Genomic DNA, 23,892 nt, shown 5'->3' on the forward strand with positions numbered 1-23,892 from the left:
CAGAAAATGGGCGATATTCTCTGTCGGAAATACTCAAAATATTGCCGATTTTTTATAACTTAAAAAACAATATATGCGCAAATTACCTGAATATCGTAAACAAACTAATTAATATCTGTATCGTGGCTCCATCAATACGCTTGCTCTGTAAAACACTTATTTCTGCTTTGTACGTGCCGATTCACCGTCCGTTCACCGCTTCTTTCAATTTCTATCGTTCCGAGTAGTGTGTTTATTGTAGGATGTTAGTACATTATTTGCCGTTGAAAAATGCACGAAAATAATCTTATCAACTTTAAATGAAGTATATTAAAGGTTTATTGAAGTTTTGACAACAAGTTTTTAACAAAATTATCAACACTCACGGCTGTAAACTTGCCAGTCATTCCAGGACCAACACGGCGTCAGGTAATGGCGATAGTACGGGACCTCGCCGTTCTTCATGAACGCGAGATTTTCGTTCGGTCAAATTGAATAAAACATCGTCTAAATCATTGTCATATTATATCCTTTTAGGCCTGTGATATTTAAATATCATGACATCGTACTTATAATTACAAATATATGCCGTTATATCAACAGCAGAAGCCATGATGGCGTCCCCGGTAACAGATTTTCTTGGTTAATTTATTCTGAGTTTATATATATATCTGTACACATAAACATTACAGTTGTCTCCCTTTGTACGGACTGTTCTTGTTGACATGTTTGTCTGTTTGGGGGAATTCTAGTTCATTTTTATAAAATATTAGTGGATAGGCCTAGCAATATTCGATTAAATACCCGTAATTGAAAAGGCATTTATTGTCAGTTGAATTATTTTTACTTACAAACAAGTTTATATGCAATTGCTGTTAGATTCGCGGTTTGTAAGTTAGTCTGCCGTAGGTTAGTAAGGCTAACATATGCAGCGTACTCACTAGTATAAGAACCGATATTGAAACACACTTTCGGTGAGAATAATTAATACCTTATTGTAACATTGAAAATAAGTCTGAAGTAATTAAGTGGGAAATTATAATGTGACTGAAACATGAATGTGACTGAAACATGTGATAAACGGAGAACCTCTGACTGCTGTATAATACACAACGTAGTTGCAATACACAGTGTAAAGTTGTCTCCCGTAGTTCCGGAAACTGTCGATAGGATTACCAAGGTATAGTGTTCCGGTGATAATTGAAAACCATGAGTGATTCCATAATGGCAGGCGTGTATTACACACGCCTCCATAAAAACAGTAAGAAATACAGTAACCATATAATAATCTTTATTGAGTCCAAGATAAGCACTAAATTTCAAAAGTACTTTAAGCACACAAACAAAAGTTCTAATGAAGTAAATCGATAATAAAAGCCCACTTAAAGCGTATCCAAGTAAAAGTATAATTCAATTCAAGGTATATTGCTAAATATACTGTTTCCAATGTCCAAAACCTTTTAGATACGAAACTTCTGTCTCCTTAGATTACAACTGCACATTAAATAACACTTATTTTCTTGATTCAATAAAATTTCAAAGTCAAACCCAATAATTATAGTAAAAAAATACTTCAAATGATTTGAAGATATAAATTTATTATAATTTGTTGAAACTGAAGGGAAAGCTAACGCAATCACTTCTTAGTTTACTTGTGATATCAAAAACTGAGCTCATATATTCTTCTACACTGTATCAGCCGGATAAGACATAAAACGTATGACTATTATTTTAACATGATTTAAAGAAGCAAACCTGTTAATTTTTAAACATGAATGAACATTTTGTAAAATGTTAACATATATAAGTAGATGCAAAAACATCTCTCATCTATAGTAGCAACTAGTATCCCATCGCTGCCACCAGATATGGCAAGCTCCAGAGATATAACATGGGAGCAGGGTAACCTAGCTATCTTCCAAAAACATCCTAAATTCTCTGTTAAAATCTTATTCTGTGCAATGTAAACTTTTTAAGCAAGAGGGCTAATATTTATTGTTTACTTGTTTACTGGAAAAAAACTATTTTTCAATTAAAACATATACATGTATTTGAAAAATTGTATACACCTATTTTCATTATTTTATTAATAACTTAACAAATCTAACACTTTCTAACAACTAATGCTAATAAACAATAAATTGGTGTGCTTAAACATAGAGCAAGGGCCAATGTTAAAGAAGTCGTTTTGGAACGTTGAAAAGTGCGTAATAACATTACCTCGAAAACATGAATTTAAATGAATATCTTTATCGCCACTGTACTTCTTTCTACATAAAAACAACTGTACACATAGAGCGTTATTTTTTTTGGTTTGATTAGTTTAACGTCCTATTAACAGCCAGGGTCATTTAAGTTTACTTGAGCGTTATCACCGTACATACATGTTAAACGCAATTAAACTACAGATTGTCCAATTTACTTTGAATATATTTATCAAAATTCTACATATAAGTCTGTCATTAATTCAAAACAGTTTATACACGAAAATATAATAATATTTTTAATACTCAAAACTATATTGACTAGATTTATATCTGCTTTCTCCATTCTTGAAATAATCTGTCACTTCCGACGTTAAATATCGGTCATTAAATTCAATTTTATCTAGGATTTTTTTTTAATTTTATCTAAGAGTTTTTCAAATACCCATATAAATAATTGTACAAAGTTTTTATCTGAAATACTTTCAAATCGATATTTACGCTTTCTATAAAGAATATATAATACAATGCAAAGTGATACTGTATAGGGGTAAACTAAACCTAGGCAATATAACCAAATTACATTTATCCTAAGAAGAATTATGTAGCTTACACACAACTGAAGCATTACAAAACATTGTAATTATATATAAGAAGCACATCAAAAAAGAATATCAGTTTGTCAAGAGATTCTCAACATATTTCACCCAGCTTAAATAAAAGTTTGTAGGATACACTTTCATTGAATCACATTGCTTAGACAGGCCATCCACTGATACTGACTTCTTGTTTACTAGAATAACAATAGATATACAGACAATTTGACCTATTTATGTAGATTGTATTACTGTAACAAGTGTCTGAGGAAATGAAAATCTATGGTAAAATTCTTATCCGACATGTTACTTAGTTCCAAATTGGTGAATGCAAAAGGATTGTAAGATAAACCAAATTCAAGACACTTCCATAAAACCTTCCACATAGAAGGTTGATCATGAGTCGCCTTATACATGTATAAGGATGCAACCTTTCTTAATATAAACGTACACATTATTCTTTTCTCAGAGTATCGTAACAATTTTGTGTTTCATTCTGATGAAATATCACCTCCAATTCTTAAACACTGATAGAATATCTGTCTTACATGTCCAAAAATTGATATTATTTCCCAATCTTCAGGAAGAATATACTAGACTAAGTGTAAGTTGTACTTTTGATTTGTGAATTAAGTCACAACCTGAATACAAGATTAATTATGCAAAATCAACATTCCATGCTGACATCAACAGAATTCACAAGAGAATAAATTAAAGAAGTTCAATACACTGCATTTCAAAAATTCAGCAAACAAGCGGTCCTAACAACGTGTGTTATGTCAATCTATTTATCAAATGAATGTAGTTTTCTGACACAACGTTCCAAGTGATAGAATTACATATACTATATACTATTTTAACACTCTATTTCAAATAGGCAACACATAATTACAATAATTCTGTATTTGCATAAAACAGAACTACATGTAGCTACCCTTGCGGTAGGTACTGATTGTGACATCATGTGTTTGCAAGTGTAACGTCAAATTCTTCTGAGGAAACAATGTCAATTGCACCCACAAAATTATGAGGTCACAACATCATGAATATCTACTCGCAAAGAATCTAAATCTGTAATATGCAAAGAAGGAATATGCACATAACAGTTAGCATTCAAAAACATGAAGTGTGACTATTCTCTACATAAATGTTACAGAGTTATCTGCCCTTGTGAGTAGGTACTGACGTCAATTTTTTTCAGAGAAAATGATGTCATATTTGCTCACAAAGCTCACATTTCACAATTGATACCTACAAAAAAGGGAGATAACTCTGTAAATTGCAAAGACGGAATAAATAATCAACCGTTAAGTGGTTAAATCGTTTCTTGTCACAAGGTTTTAAATATCATCTCTTTTCATCTCTTTAAGATGTATTTGAGGTAAAATTTCTTAAATATTTGACCAATGAGGGGGAAAAAAAACAAGCAACAAGAAAGAGCACCATAGTAAAAATCTCAACAACTGTGATAGTGATGTACAAAATGTACAGTCACATGATGAATATTGTCTTCTATGATATTCCAAAGTGTTTTTTACCTAGATGTGATAAAAAGTCACGACATTGAAGAATCCTCAACAATATTAAACATCAAAAACTCTTTTGTAATAATTTTATATTTTTTTTTTTTTCATTTTAAAGGATTATTTTAAAGAACCTTGACAGTGAAGAAATGAGATGTCCAGATTTAATGCCTGATCTAAGCATACAATAAATATAACCTGGCATATTCAAAAGGTGATATCTATATAATATACTTACCATAGTAACATATGCAAATATATTTTCTGCATGGGTTCACTGTTACAATATAACATGTCAAGTATTTTAAGGTTAAAAACATGATGAAGTGTAGATAAATTTATCATATCAAGGTGAAAACAATTTTACTGTACATAAATTATTCATGATTTAAAGAGAGAGTCTTCAAAATACATGTATGTTAGGTATAAACACCAAGAAATGTATATGTAATTCGGGTTTGTACAAGTTCGACCCAATAAGCGTCCATGTCCCTATATAAGCACCTCTCCCTCTGTTGAGGCTCCAATTTCAATTGCTCCACCATAAATAACGACCAAAGCTATTAAAACCATATAGGTTTATCATAATTTTTGTCTTATAATATTATGCATCATTTTATTTTTTTTTCTATTTTTCAAACGCTCCTAGCGCTTATTGGGTCGAATATTCTTTTAATAACTTTAGTAAACTATGACTTTAATACAGTACATGTAGACCTGGCTCCAATTTCTTAAAACAAAAGTGTACATAAGTCTCCTTGTAAAACTTATGTGAACATCTTTATTTAAGTCACTATTTTAGTTATTTTACTTACTTAAATTTGTTTCAAGAAATGGGGGCCAGATCTTGATGTTGCCATGAAGAAACACAACATTCTGTTGTTGTCCCCAAAAAGTGACTTGACTAACCACAGCCAAGACGGTTTGTATTTACATGTAACATTGTTATACTAAAATTATGTACCTCCAATACTCCAGGGGTTACTGTTGGTTATATCCAACCCTGTACTATATCACAGTAAAAGTGGAGGCACCAGAAAACACAGATTATCTGATCTTTTGATGTTCACCAAAAATTGTATAATGGTACACTGTGTTGCTGTGAAGTAAGTTGTCACTCTCTCTGTATTAAATCTTCAAATGAATCTTTGCAGGCCTGTGATTGGTCAGTTATTTTCTCCTAAACTGTCTCTAGTTTTACAATGAGATAGTCCATGGGTGGATATGACGTCAGTGATGGTAATCCCTGGAGTATCAAGGATGTCAATTTTGAAATTCTGGTCAATATTGATCTAATCATCATAAACAGTACTATGATATCACCTACCTAGTAATATATTCATTTTAATATGCATTGAAATGTTGCCATCTGAGTTATAAATGTGCTATCTAAACTTCTGTAAACTAACTCGTGTGCAATTTACTTTTGCGGCTTTTGCAATCCAAATGATTTCCCAAAAGTTTATCTCCATAAATAAATAATTTCCAAATGTATATTTAACTCAATTCTAATAAATTTCATTCCAATGAAATTTATCCACACGAACTTGTTTTGAATCTAAAATCGTGAAATTTCGTAGCCGCGAAATAAAGTTGGTTCACAGTAAGTTTGTGTTTGTCGTATATACAGTGAGGATTCCATATTTATTTCATAACGAGAGTATACTCTTCAGTCTTGTCAACAGTCCTCTATTGAGTGCATAATAAAGATCAATACAAAATAGTCAAAGTCCTATAAAATTTACATAACATTGCTCGTATTAACAAACTTCGCGTTTATTTAACAAACAATTTTCACCTGATTACATTTATGGCGTTTTTTGAGAAACAATTTGGTATTTAATAGTCATGTATTATTTAAGTGCAAAATCAAACATACCCTGTATATCACATATGCATCATGGGGAAAATCTTCCAGTTCAGCTGTTTTTGTATTTTACTGATAGGCTTAACTTATAATTACCCAAATGTTGGTTTCTTAAATCAAGTATGTGAAGAATGAAATATTATCTGTGTTTATGTAGATATGGGGCAGACACTTATTTCCAACCATTACCTTTTATACAAAAAATATGGATATTTCACAAAGCATTACTAGGTATCTGGCATGGGTTTTTACTAAAGACATTTATGACTTTTTCCAGAGAGATTTATAACTTTTGCCAGAGAGATTTATAACTTTTACCAGAGAGATTTATAACATCATACGAGCTTATCACTAGGCATGTTTTCACAAGAATCTAGCTTATTTTTACCAGACATAGATTTATTACTAGACATGATGATAATTATTTACACGAGACAAACAAGGACTTATTATTAAACATGGACTGTCTGATCACCTGACATGCATTCATACCAGTAGCGAGTATATATTTACCAAGTAGTTAATCTTAGTTTTATAATTATAGGTGTGCAACCAGGCTACCATAAATTAACACCAGGTAAATTATATACGCTTATTGCCAGTTCAAATTTGGATAAAAACTTTCCCACAATAAATCACAGCCTCTCTATGGCACAGGGGGTTATCTAATTACCATAATATATTATGATAATTAGACATCTCCTTGTATATATATATTGTGACAGTCCCCTATAGTCGTTAAGAAAATTCATATCATCTTGACACAGAATGGGAAGCGATGACAAAAAGAATAAGAGTCCATCAATAATATTAAATATGGTTTACACATATATGGTTAATTCAGACAATTTTTGGTTTAATGGAACAACTCTTAACTATAAAAGCTATCACGGTTTCTTCCTTAATCTCATTCATTTAAACATCATAACAACGCTCACCGTTACTTCAAAATGCCATGATTAAAGACATTCTGGATTTCCCAAAATAAGATGAGATTATTCTATTTGACTGATTTTCCCCGTCAAGCGGGGACTAAAAGTCAAGGGGTCATCTCGATGTCTTCTCATTACAACATAGGTCTTTAAATCTGAAGATATATAATATCAACAATTCTCTTCACCTTTCTTGTTTCCTCAGTCCTCATCATTCACAAGAATCCAATCACCACACAAATCCACAAATGTCACTTTCACAGCAGGCCACTCAAGTGGAAACCATTCCAACACAGAAAATGAAATGTCTTTGGACTCAGCCAATCAAATGTCTTTGGATTTGATCCAATCAGAGCTGGTTTCCATGGTAACAGCTGACAATATCTCAGTGCAGTACACTACTCACATCCCATATCTGTAGAAAAATATCATTTATCATACATTTACTACATACATGCATTGAGAAAAATAACAAATATTTTGGTCAGTTAATAATGCTAATTTCAAGTCAAATTAAGAACAAGACAATCTGACAAATAAGTCCCCATCATATGTCCAATGGGACTTTATTTGTTTAGATATACACTCAAGCCATTACCAAGCATGATATTCCAGTGCCTGATTTAGTAATGGACAGACTCAAGTTAGGTTTTTCCTGAATTTAGGTCAAAAATAAAATGTAGGTCACAGTGACTTGATTCTGTTAAAAGTCACACCATATCACCTAGATCATCCGATATATACCAATCACCATATGAAGTTTCTGTGCCTTATAACATAGAGCCCAGGCAAGATTTTTATCATGTTGAAATCAAAGGTCAATATATAGGTCATAGTGACCTTGTTTTGGTCAATAACACACTATCTCCTCAATTTTACCTATATACCAAGTATGAAATTAATACTAAAGTGAATTTATCATGATTTTAGCATACATTTTTTTTCTTATATACTTAGAACGAAAATATATATCCGACCTACTATACCTTTCAGCCGGGTACAAAATGGTGCCTATGTGTCCTAGTGGAGCACTGCCTCAGAAAATCACTTGGCATAATTTTCTAAACTTTTTTGTGGGTTTCCAATTATATCTCTCTTGTACTGTCACAAGACATTAAGTTCATCATTTCTTTCCAAAAGACCTTCATATTTACATGTAAAACAAATAATGTCTCGCTGTGAATTTGATATTGCATACAGTTCAGTTTTATTGCCTAGTGGGCTCTAAAAACAACAACAGTATCAGTCAAAAAGTCTTTTGAGCTACAATATTGTAGCTAACTTACTTTGACAACCTTATCTTTGCCGACTGTCAGTAGTCGTTTGCGATGTTCCTCCAAATGCATGTAAACAATACTATGTTTACTATCATGGAATGTTGCTAGGGGAGCCCGCCTGTAACAACAAACACATCATCAATCATTCATTAGGATCCCCTTGAGGAGACTACCTATATATGTCTGCTGTCTATAATAGTATCCTTTGACTTCCCAGGTGGTGCCCCTTTACTGTATCAATATCAGAGGTCAAATCCATACTTCTCAAACTACAATTAGTGTGCAATACACCTCCCACTGAAAACTGTATTGGGGTCACCTACAGGAGAGGATAGTACAGGACAGGCGGAGCTGGATTTATATACTGTATTGGGGTCACCTACAGGAGAGGATAGTACAGGACAGGCGGAGCTGGATTTATATAGGACAGGCGGAGCTGGATTTATACACTGTATTGGGGTCACCTACAGGAGAGGATAGTATAGGACAGGCGGAGCTGGATTTATACACTGTATTGGGGTCACCTACAGGAGAGGATAGTATAGGACAGGCGGAGCTGGATTTATACACTGTATTGGGGTCACCTACAGGAGAGGATAGTACAGGACAGGCGGAGCTGGATTTATATACTGTATTGGGGTCACCTACAGGAGAGGATAGTACAGGACAGGCGGAGCTGGATTTATATACTGTATTGGGGTCACCTACAGGAGAGGATAGTACAGGACAGGCGGAGCTGGATTTATACACTGTATTGGGGTCACCTACAGGAGAGGATAGTACAGGACAGGTGGAGCTGGATTTATACACTGTATGTCAACCGATGGGACTAATTCACATACCACGTTATACCTGATAACGTTTGTGTGGGACTATTGTTTCTATTAGTGATGGAATGTTGTCAAAAATGATATCCCACGCTAACGTCATTTCAGTGGGAAGATTACAAAGAGTTACGTTCCATCACCACTGGAGATACTAGTCCCCCACAAGCGTTATCAGGTATCACATGGTACGTGAATTAGTCCCATTAATCCCCCTAACTCATCCTTTGTCATGGCCCTGCATACAATAAAATTATTTGAAAGTCAATATTAATTTGATAGACATTATCCTTCAATCCTAAAGTCAATATTCTTACAGCAGAAACAGGAAAATAAAGCTATTTTTACATGATTTAACTTGGTATATCAAATCCATTAATTTTCCTGACAAAAATGAGATTCAAACTTTCTCCCAAATCAGCAAGCACATAATCACAGTTAGAAGGTAAAACCACCTTGTCTAGTTTTCGTAGCAGATATATATATGTCTTGTAAATACTAATGTTTTCAAAAACTGACCAAAGAGATAATTTGGCTGACTATATTACATATTACAGTGATTTCGGTCATGAATATAAATGAGATATTTTCATTTTTAGGTGAAATGATAAAGTGTACATCCTGACCTTGCATGTAAGCATTAGGATACTCACTCCTCATCCGTAATACTATCGTAGCACAGGTCACATACTCGGACCTCGTACTCAAACCCCATTGGAGGATACGTGGATCTTTTACTACTACACTTGGCACATATTGCTTTCCCACACTTCCTACAATGGTGCTGAAATACAAAACAGTAAATTGAAGTCACTGACTCATTCACTCAAACTGTTGCCTTGTCTTATAAACCTAGTAGGCATAGTTTTATATTGCCTTGTTACACTTTTTTTAACTTTGTTTTTTTTTTGATGGGGGAACGTCTTGAGTCTTGACAATGTTATTAATTAGATTAAAAATTTAAGAAATTTAAGTTTACTTAAATTATGAATAAGATTTCATCTCATAACTACATTAAGTGTATAACATAATTATGCAGGCTTTCTTTCAACTAATAAAAACATACACATATGCACATACATAATTCCAAAATAATGCAATAATCTGTATTCACATAAAAGCAAAATAACACATATTAATAAAGATAATCATTATGTTGTAACATCCCTGTCTAATGTTGGAACATACCTGTCTTATGTTATAACACACCTGTCTAATGTTGTAACATCCCTGTCTAATGTTGTAACATACCTGTCATTTAACATACCTGTCTATGTTATAACACACCTGTCTAATGTTGTAACATACCTGTCTATGTTTAACATACCTGTCTAATGTTGTAACATACCTGTCTAATGTTGTAACATACCTGTCTAATGTTGTAACATACCTGTCTAATGTTGTAACATACCTGTCTAATGTTGTAACACACTGTCTAATGTTGTAACATACCTGTCTAATGTTGTAACATACCTGTCTAATGTTGTAACATAATGTCTAATGTTGTAACATACCTGTCTAATGTTGTAACAACCTGTCTAATGTTGTAACATACCTGTCTAATGTTGTAACATACCTGTCTAATGTTGTATACACCTGTCTAATGTTGTAACATACCTGTCTAATGTTGTAACACACCTGTCTAATGTGTAACATCACCTGTCTAATGTTGTAACATACCTGTCTAATGTTCTAACACACCTGTCTAATGTTTAACATACCTGTCTAATGTTGTAACACACCTGTCTAATATTGTAACATGCCTGTTTTATGTTGTAACACATCTGTCTAATGTTGTTACACACCTGTCTTATGTTGTAACATACCTGTCTAATGTTGTAACATACCTGTCTAATGTTGTAACACACCTGTCTAATGTTGTACTGTCTAATGTTGTTACACACCTGTCTATGTTGTAAATACCTGTCTAATGTTGTAACACACTGTCTAATGGTGTAACAACTGTCTAATGTTGTAACACACCTGTCTAATATTGTAACATGTCTGTCTTATGTTGTAACACATCTGTCTAATGTTGTTACACACCTGTCTAATGTTGTAACATACCTGTCTAACGTTGTAACAGACCTGTCTAATGTTGTAACACACCTGTCTAATGTTGTAACATACCTGTCTAATGTTGTAACACACCTGTCTAATGTTGTAACATACCTGTCTAATGTTGTAACATACCTGTCTAATGTTGTAACACACCTGTCTAATGTTGTAACATACCTGTCTAATGTTGTAACACACCTGTCTAATGTTGTAACAATACCTGTCTAATGTTTAACACACCTGTCTAATGTTGTAACACACCTGTCTAATGTTGTAACATACCTGTCTAATGTTGTAACACACCTGTCTAATGTTGTAACATACCTGTCTAATGTTGTAACACACCTGTCTAATGTTGTAACATACCTATGTTGTCTAATGTTGTAACACACCTATCGTCTAATGTTGTAACACACCTGTCTAATGTTGTAACACACCTGTCTAAATGTTGTAACACATCTAATTTTAATCTGTCTAATGTTGTAACATACCTGTCTAATGTTGTAACACATCTGTCTAATGTTGTACACACCTGTCTAATGTTGTAACATACCTGTCTAATGTTGTAACACACCTGTCTAATGTTGTAACCTGTCTAATGTTACCTGTCTAATGTTGTAAACACCTGTCTAATTTGTAACAACCTGTCATGTTGTAACATACCTGTCTAATGTTGTAAACATACTGTCTAAGTTGTAACACACCTGTCTAATGTTGTAACATATGTGTAACACACCTGTCTAATGTTTAACACTTTAATTGTAACAAACCTGTCTAATGTTGTAACACACCTGTCTAATGTTGTAACACACCTGTCTAATGTTGTAACATACCTGTCTAATGTTGTAAACACACAAACCTGTCTAATGTTGTAACACCTAAACCTGTCTAATGTTGTAACACACTGTCTGTCTAATGTTGTAACATACCTGTCTAATGTATGTTAACTAATGTGTACCTGTCTAATGTTGTAACATACCTGTCTAATGTTGTAAACTAAGTGAACAACCTGTCTAATGTTGTAACATACCTGTCTAATGTTGTAACATACCTGTCTAATGTTTACACACCTGTCTAATGTTGTAACACACTGTCTAATGTTGTAACACACCTGTCTAATGTTGTAACACACCTGTCTAATGTTGTAACATACCTGTCTAATGTTGTAACACATCTATCTAATGTTGTAACATACCTGTCTAATGTTGTAACACACCTGTCTAATGTTGTAACATACCTGTCTAATGTTGTAACATACCTGTCTAATGTTGTAACATACTGTCTAATGTTGTAACATAACTGTCTAATGTTGTAACATACCTGTCTAATGTTGTAACACACCTGTCTAATGTTGTAACATACTGTCTAATGTTGTAACATACCTGTCTAATGCCTATTGTACGCTCTTCCCACATCTTTTTAACGTTCCAGAAAAATGGAGCATTACATTTCTGACAACAGTCAGTTTCTGTCCATGTTGGAGTCTAAAAACAGAAAAAGTTATCACAATTATATCACAAATTACAGTAAAGAATTCATGAAAATGCAACTAACTTCACAAATAAGGTATTCATACTAAGCTTAAAACTTATCCAACCCAGGAAAAATACAGAAAACAAAATACATTGGCAGAGAATGACAATGAAGCATAACCCATGTGAAACCCATCTTAAATATTGCACAAAGATCTGCAGGATGTGACTAGCTCTTTAGACTATTTGGATGACAACACATTCTTTGAAGTCATTTTAGGCATATCAATTTCATGTACATTTGTATATACAGTAAAATCTGCCACCTCTGTATAAGGACCATCAGTTTTCTTGGGGTTCTCAGTTGCCAATTTCAACTCAATTGGACTTGGACATTTACCATGGCTATAAGGACTATAATTTCTTTGTCCCATGGAAGGTCTTTATAGACAGATCTAAACAAAGTTACCTGTATGTCATATTTACAACATAAGCAATTTCATACCTCTATACGTTTGACATCCATAGTCCAGATACCGATCACTGTATCGTCCCCACCAGATATCAACTGTTTACAACCGGATGCATAAGCTAATGCCGCTACTTTGTCACTGAAACCATACAGTGAAAAGAGTAAACAAGACCGACAAAAATTATTTAAAGATGGTGCATATAGCATAAACGATACTCATCATTTGAACAATAATTGGTGTTTAATTATGTACATATATGTCTAATTAACACAAATAATAATATAAAAAGAAAAAAAAATCATGTTGCTTTTGGTGCATGTGCAATCATGATCAGTATTACATTCCATATAGGGAACAACCAACTAAATAAAAAAAAGACCTTCGAAATGGCCCCTGTGTATAAAAGATTGAGCCCAGGAAAGAATTTTAACCCGGCCGCTGATTGGCTGGCTAATTATGAATTTCAAAAGTAAAAATGTTTTCTGACAGGTAATTATTCCTAGATAACCATGATATGAATTTGGAAATTCATATTGATATTTAGGTTCAAAATATCAACTTTGATAATGAATAGGTAAAAACATTAAAATTTCAGGATTTTTTAGTGCAAAATGCGCCTGATTTCAATAAAGCTACCCTGGCTGGAGTTTGAGCAGAAGGACCCAAACTTTTTTTTCTATTTAGTGTTATATGAGAACCTAGACTTTAATTATAGAAGACAATAGCCAACTAATATTCCTTTGTTTTAATAATACAGTACAAAACTTTAACAAAGTTTAACACTGTGGTCTATGTAAAATCATTTAGTTGGTTGCTCTCTATAGCGAACGCAACCGGACGTATAAGAGTCAGTCACTGGAGCCGAGTGAGTCCATGGATACAAAGGTAAGTCGCCAAGTTTTAGAATAATACGTGTCACTGTGACTATGCATGCAGTTAGAATTGGCCAGTAAATTAATGGGTACATATAACATATATTCAGGTAATTAGCACGGCTGTAAACGTGTGACATGTGCGTTTAACATAAGATGGGTACGATCACATGGGTGCGCGGCGCATGGTCTCCTCAGATGTCAGAATTTAGTTCACGGAACTGTATGCATGTTCCGGTTTAGGTGAACCAGGAATTAGCGGTCAAATCAAGAAATTGGGGGGTCAGTCGTCTCTGCCATATTGGAGTGCCGAAAGCCATAAAGGTATAAAACATAAGTTACAGCTTATACATTTGAAATTGGTAACATTAAGGGGAGACAATTACATTGTATTACATAATGTCTAGTTTGGGGTGTGATATTTATACCTGCCAGGTATAATTGGTAGGAGGGTGGGGGGAGGGGTGTTCATCTCTGGTAATTTAACTAATTGTACTGATTAATTGTAATATTAGGGCTAATTAGTTTATTAAAAGTATGCATTTTATGTTATAATGATGAAAAATACCATTTTGTGAATATTTTTTCTGTTAATGAAACATATTAATGGTGTTTCAGGGTCATTCAAGATTTCCGGAAATATGTGTTGGTTGCACAGATTCCAGTCATGGACAAAGACATGCATCTTTTGTGCCCATTACAAGTTTGATCTTTGTTTTTTTTGTTTATTTTAAACAGAAAGGCTCTGGAACCATGTTCTTGGTAAATTTGAATATGTAAAAGGTTTGGTATATCTGGTTTTCTTCCAAAAATCTTGACATTTTCTATGTTATAGGGGTACCTGATTATGTAATGGATTATCTCCCCTTGGCTGGGACTTTTCCTATTTTTTCATTATATTCAGGAAGTTTAATAATGTAACCAATAATTAACTTAAACAACATTAATACTATTTCAAATTTTTAATACATAATTTGCAATTAATCAACACAGTGTGTAAGTTCAACATTTCATGTTTTCAGAATTACTCTGCGGGTGACTGTCCGAAGGTGAAGCCCTGTCCTGGACTAACCACTTGACCGATTAAGTTCATATTACAGATTTGACAAACAGCCGAAATACACTTTACATCATAGGTGAGTATTTGAATTTTAATATCTGCTATAGGGAATAACCAACTAAATAAAAAAAGACCTTCGAAATGGCCCCTGTGTATACAAGATTGAGCCCAGGATAGATTTTTAACCCGGCCGCTGATTGGCTGGCTAATTATGAATTTCAAAAGTAAAAATGTTTTCTGACAGGTAATTATTCCTAGATAACCATGATATGAATTTGAAAATTCATATTGATATTTAGGTTCAAAATATCAACTTGATAATGAATAGGTATATACATTAAAATTTCAGGATTTTTTTAGTGCAAAATGCGCCTGATTTCAATAAAGTTACCCTGGCTGGAGTTTGAGCAGAAGGACCCAAACTTTTTTTTCTATTTAGTGTTATGTGAGAACCTAGACTTTAATTATAGAAGACAATAGCCAACTAATATTCCTTTGTTTTAATAATACAGTACAAAACTTTAACAAAGTTTAACACTGTGGTTTATGTAAAATCATTTAGTTGGTTGCTCTCTATAGGACATAGCGCCACAGATTTTTTTCGGGATGCAATTAATTATTTTTGATATTTTTATCGTGTAGTAAAATTAGAAGCTCAAACTTTTCCATGGTGGTAATGGTGTAAAGTAAGTAACTTTTGCAACTCAAGAAAAATATTAAATCTTCTGCTTTTCTGCTCCTGTTTTCAATGGAGAAAAAAATACCATTCGTCAGCGGTGGAGCATCTTTAAAGACAACGGATAAAGATACCATTCTCATTGAAATATTCTTAACAATAAGCTGACATGGTATTCTGTATTTGCATATTATCTACCCTTATGGGTAGGTATCTATTGTAGCGTCATGTGTTTGCGAGCCTAATGTCCAATTTTTCAGAGAAAACAACAGGATTTTGCTCACTTAATAATGATGTTACAATGGATACCTCACTCCTGAGGGGGTTGGGTTTTGGATGTTATTAGTTTAATGTCCTATTAACAGCCAGGGTCAAGTAAGGATGAGCCAGGTTTGTTAGCGGAGGAAAGTGGGAGTACCCGGAGAAAAACCACCAACCAGCGGTCAGTACCTGGCAACTGCCCCACATGGGATTAGAACTCGTGACCCAGAGGTGGAGGGCTAGTGGTAATATATATGTCGGGACATCTTAACCACTTGGCCACCGCGACCAAACGAGGGAGGTAATTACTCTGTAACAGTTATATCTTGTCTTTTCATTTTTCATATCAAATAGTCATGTTCTTTATATACTGTATTGATTGTTATTTTGTACTGTCAAATTGACTTTGACAGCCATGAGTTTTACTATACATTTTACATTTAACCTCCCCAGTACACATTTTCAAATCAAGTTTGTTTTACATGTATAACTTGATATTTCATTTTTATTCTCTACTCATATCTACATAAATTTTTGAAGGAGGTTGACCAAGACATCCATGTGGCATTGAAATTCATGGTACTCTATATGCTATTAACTAAAAGGATGTATTAGTGATAATTAAACTTACTGGTGACCTTGAAGTTCGAAGGCAGTACCCTGTCTGCCACCTATATCCCAGACTATCACTGATTGGTCAAAACTTCCCGAGAACAGCAGACTCTTCTCCGCGTCCCAGGCTAGTGATCGTATACTTCCTGTAGGAGGAATTCAATACATGTAAACCTTTATATTTGTGTATTCATGAAATCATATTGATCTAACTAGAGAAATGATTGATCACATTGAAATCACTGCTGCTTCTATTTAGCCAGTAAATACAATCATGTGGTCATCGTGTATATACAATGTACTCCAAATTATTTGATACAAGTTGAAGATTCATTTATAGTTTTGGTTTTCTTATCGCTGGATGATAATGAAGAACTGTTGAAGATTCATTTTTTTTATTGCTTCCATAATACAAAAATAATATTGCTTCTTCAATTGCTATTTTTAAGCAGTGAAAAATTTACAGTACTTCTCTTGAAATTTGCATAATTCAAAGAGTTTTTCTTTATTTAGGAAAATATTTACATAAAATTGGGAAAATACAGCAAAATTTCTCTAGGGGAAGAGGACTTTATTCGGCCCCCTATGTACCGAAAAAAAAATCACCGTTAAGGGTCATATTTGAAAACATATCATAATATTGTTCACTGTTACAATATTTCATACTTGAATAAGACAATATTATAATAATACCACACTTATATGTACTTCAGTTCATATATCAATTTTTAAACATTTAATAGAAATATTTAAATCCTATAAAACTTACCTGAATGTCCTTTCAGTGTCACAATCAATTCAAAATTGCTGTTACTAATCTTTAGTACAGATATCTGTCCTGAATAATCACCAACAAATGCATATTTTGATTGTTCATCAAATCTTACAAAAGTTAAGGATCATTTCACTGAAAATACTATGAAATATAAGTTGCATTATAATCCTGCGATGCTTTGTCTATACCTCCTTATACAATGTACTAAGTTTATTCCAGGGAACTTGAGATTCACTTGACTTCAAACATAAATATCCACTCCAATCACTTCTATGTTACCTTGGTGATAATGTTTGGTAAGTTTATTAGATAAACATGCTATAAAGAGCCAGGTCATTTCATTTATGGACGGCCTCCCATCTGTGTTGTAGTGTGTAAATTAATGCCTGTTTGGAGGCTATGGTGCCAAGGACACTTAAAATAAATAATTGATTTAATGAGGAAGGGTTTAACACGGCCAAGTTTGTATACAGGTCTACCCTTTCACATGCATTGCAAAAAGTAAGCCATAAATCCATTTGCAAAAGATATAAAAAGAAACCATTGGTTTTCATATTTTCAATCTGAATTTGATAGACGTTAAGTGAAATTGAGGCTTCAAAAAGGACGACAAGATTAGAGACAGCAGTGCTTATTAGGGTCGATAGTAATAGAAATATTCACACAAAAAATAAACTGTTATATTTCATTATTATAGAACTTAAGTAACTAAACTGTTATATTTCATTATTATAGAACTTAAGTAACTAGTACTGAAGGATACTCTAAACAGAGACACCAGGCGTTGGCTAAGTATCCGCCTAATCTTCTTCCTGTCTCTGAACAATGCCACTGGAAGTATTTGTCTCGTCCACAACTCAACACCCACTCACAGTTCACAGAAAACTTCACGCCGTTTATACGACTCTGGTGAGCTACAAAATAAATCACAGAAATAAGACTCATATTTTTCCTTTGTTAAAATTACCAGGGCCTGATTATCATGATGCATATTGAAGGCACAGGACAAATAAATGAGATTTTATTTGATGTATTTTACAAAAGTATATTGCTTAAAATTAAGATCAATATTCATTTGAACAAACTTGCAATAATTGGTACCCCATCATTTTACAGCATACAGTATGTTATAGGGCAACAGGCTCAACATCAGACCTTCATTATAAATATATGTCTTTTAGAGCCAAAAAGTTGTTATTTATTTGAATAAAGGTCAAGGTCATTTATTTAATCAAACTTATTAACTTATTATCCCAGCATGCCACATACACAATATTTAGTTAGGCATCTTGTTCAAGTTATTAAAGACTTGAGCATATTTGACCTAAGTGACCTTGAATGAAAGTCAAGGTCATTCATCTGAACAAACTTGCATTGGAAGTCGATGTCCATGTGTGTATACCTGTCACATATGCTTTACAAACCTTACCTAAATAATCTCGTACATGTGTTGTCTTGTTAAAGTCATCAGCCATCAGAAACTCCTACAAATACAAGAAGACAATACTAAATATGTGTTTCTTTTGTGACATTTTAAAATGTTTATTTATCGGTCAATAAATCTATAATATTGTTTCTTTCGCAAATTACAATCAACTTAATGTTTTTCCTCCGTGCAATCCCAAGGCCATTCAATTCAAAATACTGGCAAATTAAACCTGACCCAATATTCTTCAAGCTATCAAGATTTTTTTTTATTCTATCATGTCTGTAAATTGAGAAGATTTTAAAATGACCTCTTTTGGCCCATGCCACACACCCTTAGGAGTAATGACTGTAATTCATAAATTTTATTGGCCTTAGATCAATGCTATGGTTACTACAAATATATTTTCATTGAATTTAATTCACAAGTTTTGAAGAAGTCAAACACTTTTTAACATGTAAATTGTTGACTGACACATAGTGCATAACGGCTGCATGGCGCATGGTGACAAGTAGATTAATTAGGTCACTTAGATTTCACAAGCTCCACACAATGTTTTTAGCATTTCGGTTATTCAATTTGTAAATTTATCTGCAATTATGTTACATATTTTAAGTTAAACATATACTGTGAATCAAATCCCTTTCACGTGCAATTTACTTTCGCAAATTTTGTGATCCAAGTAAATTCATGAAAAACACACAAATCAATATCTGCATCATCTATATGTATATTGATAGGAATTATCATTCATTGTTAAATCCTCGAATATCAATCTTTACACACTTGTTTTGAAACGAAAATCACGAAATTTAATAGCCATGAAAGTTTACAGTAAGAATTATTTAATAAAGTTTACCGTAATTGTTCCATTATCCAATCCTATAAATAATCGCCTTGTTTCACCATTGTAAGCAAGCGAGGAGGCTGCAGCTGGAATTAAATAAATCAAACCACATTTTTATAGTTTAAAATGAAATCAATTCTTATTTCAGAATTTCACAAGAGATCTAAGAGGGATATTGGCGTCCACCAAAAAATGATCTATGTCTGACAATTCAAAGATGGATCGATCGTTTCTCTGCTTTTCAAACTTAATTAATGAAATTTGAGAAAGACCCTTTCAGTACTTTCTGAGATATATAGCAGTAACGAACAATTATCAAAACCCAAGATTGCTACCTGTCTGTCATCTTGTTGACCCCTCGGTCCAAGAATGCATTATGCACAACTAAGGTCCTAGGGAAACTTGCACATGCAATTTGACACAGCTAGCTCCCTTCGTTGCTTTCTGAGAAATAGCGGTAACAAACTTTAATTATCAAAATTCAAGATGGCAGCCTGTCTGCCATCTTGTTCACCAATCAGGCTCAAAATGCAATATGCACGATGTTAACTAGGGGCAATGGGGAACCAACGTATGAAATTTGAAATTTATCCCTTCTGTACTTTCTAAGAAATAGTGATAACAAACTTTAATACCAAAATCCAAGATGACTGCCTGGTGGCCATCTTGCTGACTCGTTGGTCCCAAAATGCAATTGCTGACAAGTACGTTGGTCCCAAAATGCAATATGCACAAATAGCGCCCTATATTGTACTTACGGGAACATACATATAAAATTTGAGAAAGATTGCTTCAGCACTTTCTGAGAAATAGCGATAACAATTAAGAAGTATTAACGGACAGACCAAAGACAAAAAGGAATTTGAATATCTGATGATGTTGGGCTAAAATCCATGTCTGTAACTTTTTATCAGAAAGTGATAATTTTACATATTATGAAATAAGATAATTAATAATGTAAGGTTTTAATTGCTTTACAGTTATATGTACTTAATTGCTCATTGATTTTGATTTTTAGCCATTAAAGGTAAAATTACTAGAATTCAAAGATACATGTACAAAAACTATTTCATGTAAAAATTTTGGAAAATGTTACTTGTACATTTTACCAACTAAAATTCTGTGGATAGAGATTACCTGGCATGGTATGACAAATACTAGGCCAATATTGACCAGTGTCTCTTTTCAACCAAACACGAAGAGTCCTGTAAAGCAAACACATCATTATGGTATTTAACAAAAACATCAAAATTAATGAACATTAATAAATACTTTTGAACATTTACAGTGAAAAAATGTTTTTTAAAAGGAATTAAACTCTTTCTTAGAATTTATCTGATTGTACTACATCGTCGTACTGCTTAATTAGATAAATAATAATAAAATATAATACAAGTTATATACATGTACATTTAAGCTTAAATTCAGTATAATTTTACATTTTACAAGACTTTATATAACAAAACCATATCATTTCTGCTCCTTAATTGATCATGAATCAATTAATTCATTAATTTGTTCACGCACAATTACATATGGTAACAGATCTAAAAATATTTAATATGTTACAGGAGAGCTTGAGTAGCGCTGTAATAGTAATGGCCATGGCCAGACTGGAGTTTAATGAACCTATTATTGTAGAGAATGCATATGCTATCCTCAGAAACTTTAGATGCACATACAGCTGAGGTTTCAATATCAGGCTGTACCAGGTACTTTTTGGCAGTTATAGACCTAGCTGTGGCACTGCCTGATTTGGGCTAAATATTACATTAGATAACAGATAACAGATAGTTTACATGTAGATCATCGAAGATAACCGCTGAAATTGAAATTGTACCAAGTACTTCTCTCCTGAAAGATCATTATAATCCCCTGACATACATGTACTATATATATATATAGTACTACCTATATCGGTTTATATATATAGCTATGATTAAGCCACTTTATCTTCATGAATACTACTGATATATTTACATCATTTTATCAAAAATATGCAATCACAGTAAAATTGGTACATTGTTCATGGGCACATGCTACATGTACATATGAATCATCAGGTCAACCTTTGTGTGTAAAATAAATATATTGTACCAATAAAATAAGTACAATATATATTGAATCTATAAGTAAAATATATTGAATCTTCATGAGAATGCATATTAATTTCAGATTATTTTTGTAACTTTTTATATTTTCCAGATCCATTTTTATAATACAGCAGTAAGTAGTAAGATTATTTAATGTATAATAGCCTAGGTGTATCTAAAGAAGCTATTTAAGAGTTTATAAAAAAAATATCACACAAATGCGTAAAGCTTTTTCCAAGAATTCCGGATACAGATTCTAACTAACTGTTGAACCAGCGTCCGGTGAATTTTATCAAACAATCTAGCTCTGTACTAAAGAAAGAAATATTCCGATCAAATGTTTCTACTGTTCTCAAGAGTTTCTCAAAATGTCTATTGTTTAACGGTTATATATTTTATTCCCAAAAACGAATTGTTCGCTACAGCGTTAAGTATATAGAAGCAAAACAACATAAGTTAGAGATATAGGTCTAGAGAGAGGTAGGCGTAATCATTTGGATTCAGCTGCTTGCAACTTCCGGGATACGGAGAGAAAGAAAATGGATTTCGAGATGGGCAACTCACTTGTCATCGCTGACTGTTATTACACCATCCTCTCTGGGAATAATTACAGCCATATTCACGTCATCATTAAAACCCTCTAATTTACTTAGTAGCACTGGTTTCCGCACATTTCCCTGCTTATTTACGGGCACTGGCTTGATTTCTGCTGCCATCTTGTTATCATCACGTGATTTCTTACTTGCTTTTGTAAACTTCCGGTTCAGCGGTACAACCAGTTTCCGGTTAAGAATTTTGGCGGTAGTTTTTGAATTTGTAATGGTTTCCTGTATCACCGGATAGCACATCGACGACGATAGGCAGAATTATTTATAAAGATAACGTAAACACGTTTCTAGCAATCTTGTGCGTCCATCTCTTTATTCCGGGGTTCTTGTACAAGTCACTGAAGAGAAAGATCTAGGCGTTACTATTGACCAACAACTGAAATTCACAAGACATATCGAAGCGATCAGCTAAAAAAGCAAACCAAATTCTAGGAGTGTTTTAAAGAAGCTTCAAATACTTAAACAATAAAGATCGTTCTGTAACCTTTATAAAGCCATGGTGAGACCACATCTGGAATATGCATCTACATGTACCGTCTGGACAACAAATACAAAAAAAAAGATAAAATCACACTTGAGAAAGTACAGAGGCGTGCAACCAAACTCATCAAAAATATTCGAAACAAATCTTACCCAGAACGGCTACTAGATTTAGGACTGCCAACCCTAGAAAACAGACGTCTCAAGATTGATATGGTGGAAGTATACAAAATTCTGAACGACACAGACAAATGTAATAAAAATAAATTACTTCCCCGAAGTCATGCTCAAACAAGAGGTCATAATAAAAAAACTTGTGAAGGGACGTTCCAGAATTAACACCAGGAAAATAGTTTCTCACAAAGAGTAGTAAATAAATGGAACTCTCTACCTGAAAATGTCATATCATCAGAAACGTTAAACCAGTTTAAGTCCAGACTAAACAGCCATTGGAAATTCAAGGAAGAGAAGTTCAACCCTACATTGTACCTGCTATGAGAACACACAACCGCCAAACAATATGAACAATATTCAAATGGGTCAGAGATGCCAACGGCATATTTAAAGACCTCGACGACAGGTAACAAAAGAGCAAATGGGTGTTCGGAGTTTTTGAGGGTTCTATATGATCTGATTTAGGGAGTGTTTCAGGTTTAAGGTCATCAGAAATTGGGTTCTGGATTTTAGGAGTATCAGCTCTGTTGGGTGTTTCAGTAGAAAACTTAACTACGACTTTCTCATTGGTCTTAAGGAGGTGTTGTCGGCTACGGCGGTAAACACCACGATCAATTGTGCCTACTTTATATGAACGAGCATCGTTCTGTTTGATCACAGTAGCAAGTTCCCAATGAGTATGGCGTTTGATTCGAACAGTTTCTCCTATATCGAGATGAGATAAAGGTTATCAACCTTTGTCATACTGTAGTTTCAGACGTTCCTTCATCATTTCATGCGTTTTCTGAAACTTTGCATGATCG

General features: G+C 33.4%; 1 protein-coding gene across 1 annotated transcript; it reads right to left on the minus strand.

Annotated features, from left to right (window-relative positions):
* Positions 1 to 1,253: 1,253 nt before the first annotated feature.
* On the minus strand, positions 1,254 to 22,558 carry LOC138307875 (WD repeat and FYVE domain-containing protein 2-like). The gene is made up of 12 exons (XM_069248793.1): positions 22,392 to 22,558; positions 20,872 to 20,939; positions 19,747 to 19,820; positions 18,891 to 18,945; positions 18,225 to 18,375; positions 17,456 to 17,568; positions 16,706 to 16,832; positions 13,238 to 13,343; positions 12,643 to 12,744; positions 9,856 to 9,986; positions 8,388 to 8,496; positions 1,254 to 7,516 (listed from the first exon to the last, which is right to left on the minus strand). The coding sequence occupies exons 1-12, from the start codon at positions 22,541 to 22,543 to the stop codon at positions 7,487 to 7,489; spliced, it is 1,218 nt and encodes a 405-aa protein (XP_069104894.1). The 5' UTR covers positions 22,544 to 22,558; the 3' UTR covers positions 1,254 to 7,486.
* Between the last annotated feature and the right edge of the window lie 1,334 nt (positions 22,559 to 23,892).

Source organism: Argopecten irradians, chromosome 14 (genome assembly GCF_041381155.1).
Source record: "Argopecten irradians isolate NY chromosome 14, Ai_NY, whole genome shotgun sequence".
NCBI classification, from domain to species: domain Eukaryota; kingdom Metazoa; phylum Mollusca; class Bivalvia; order Pectinida; family Pectinidae; genus Argopecten; species Argopecten irradians.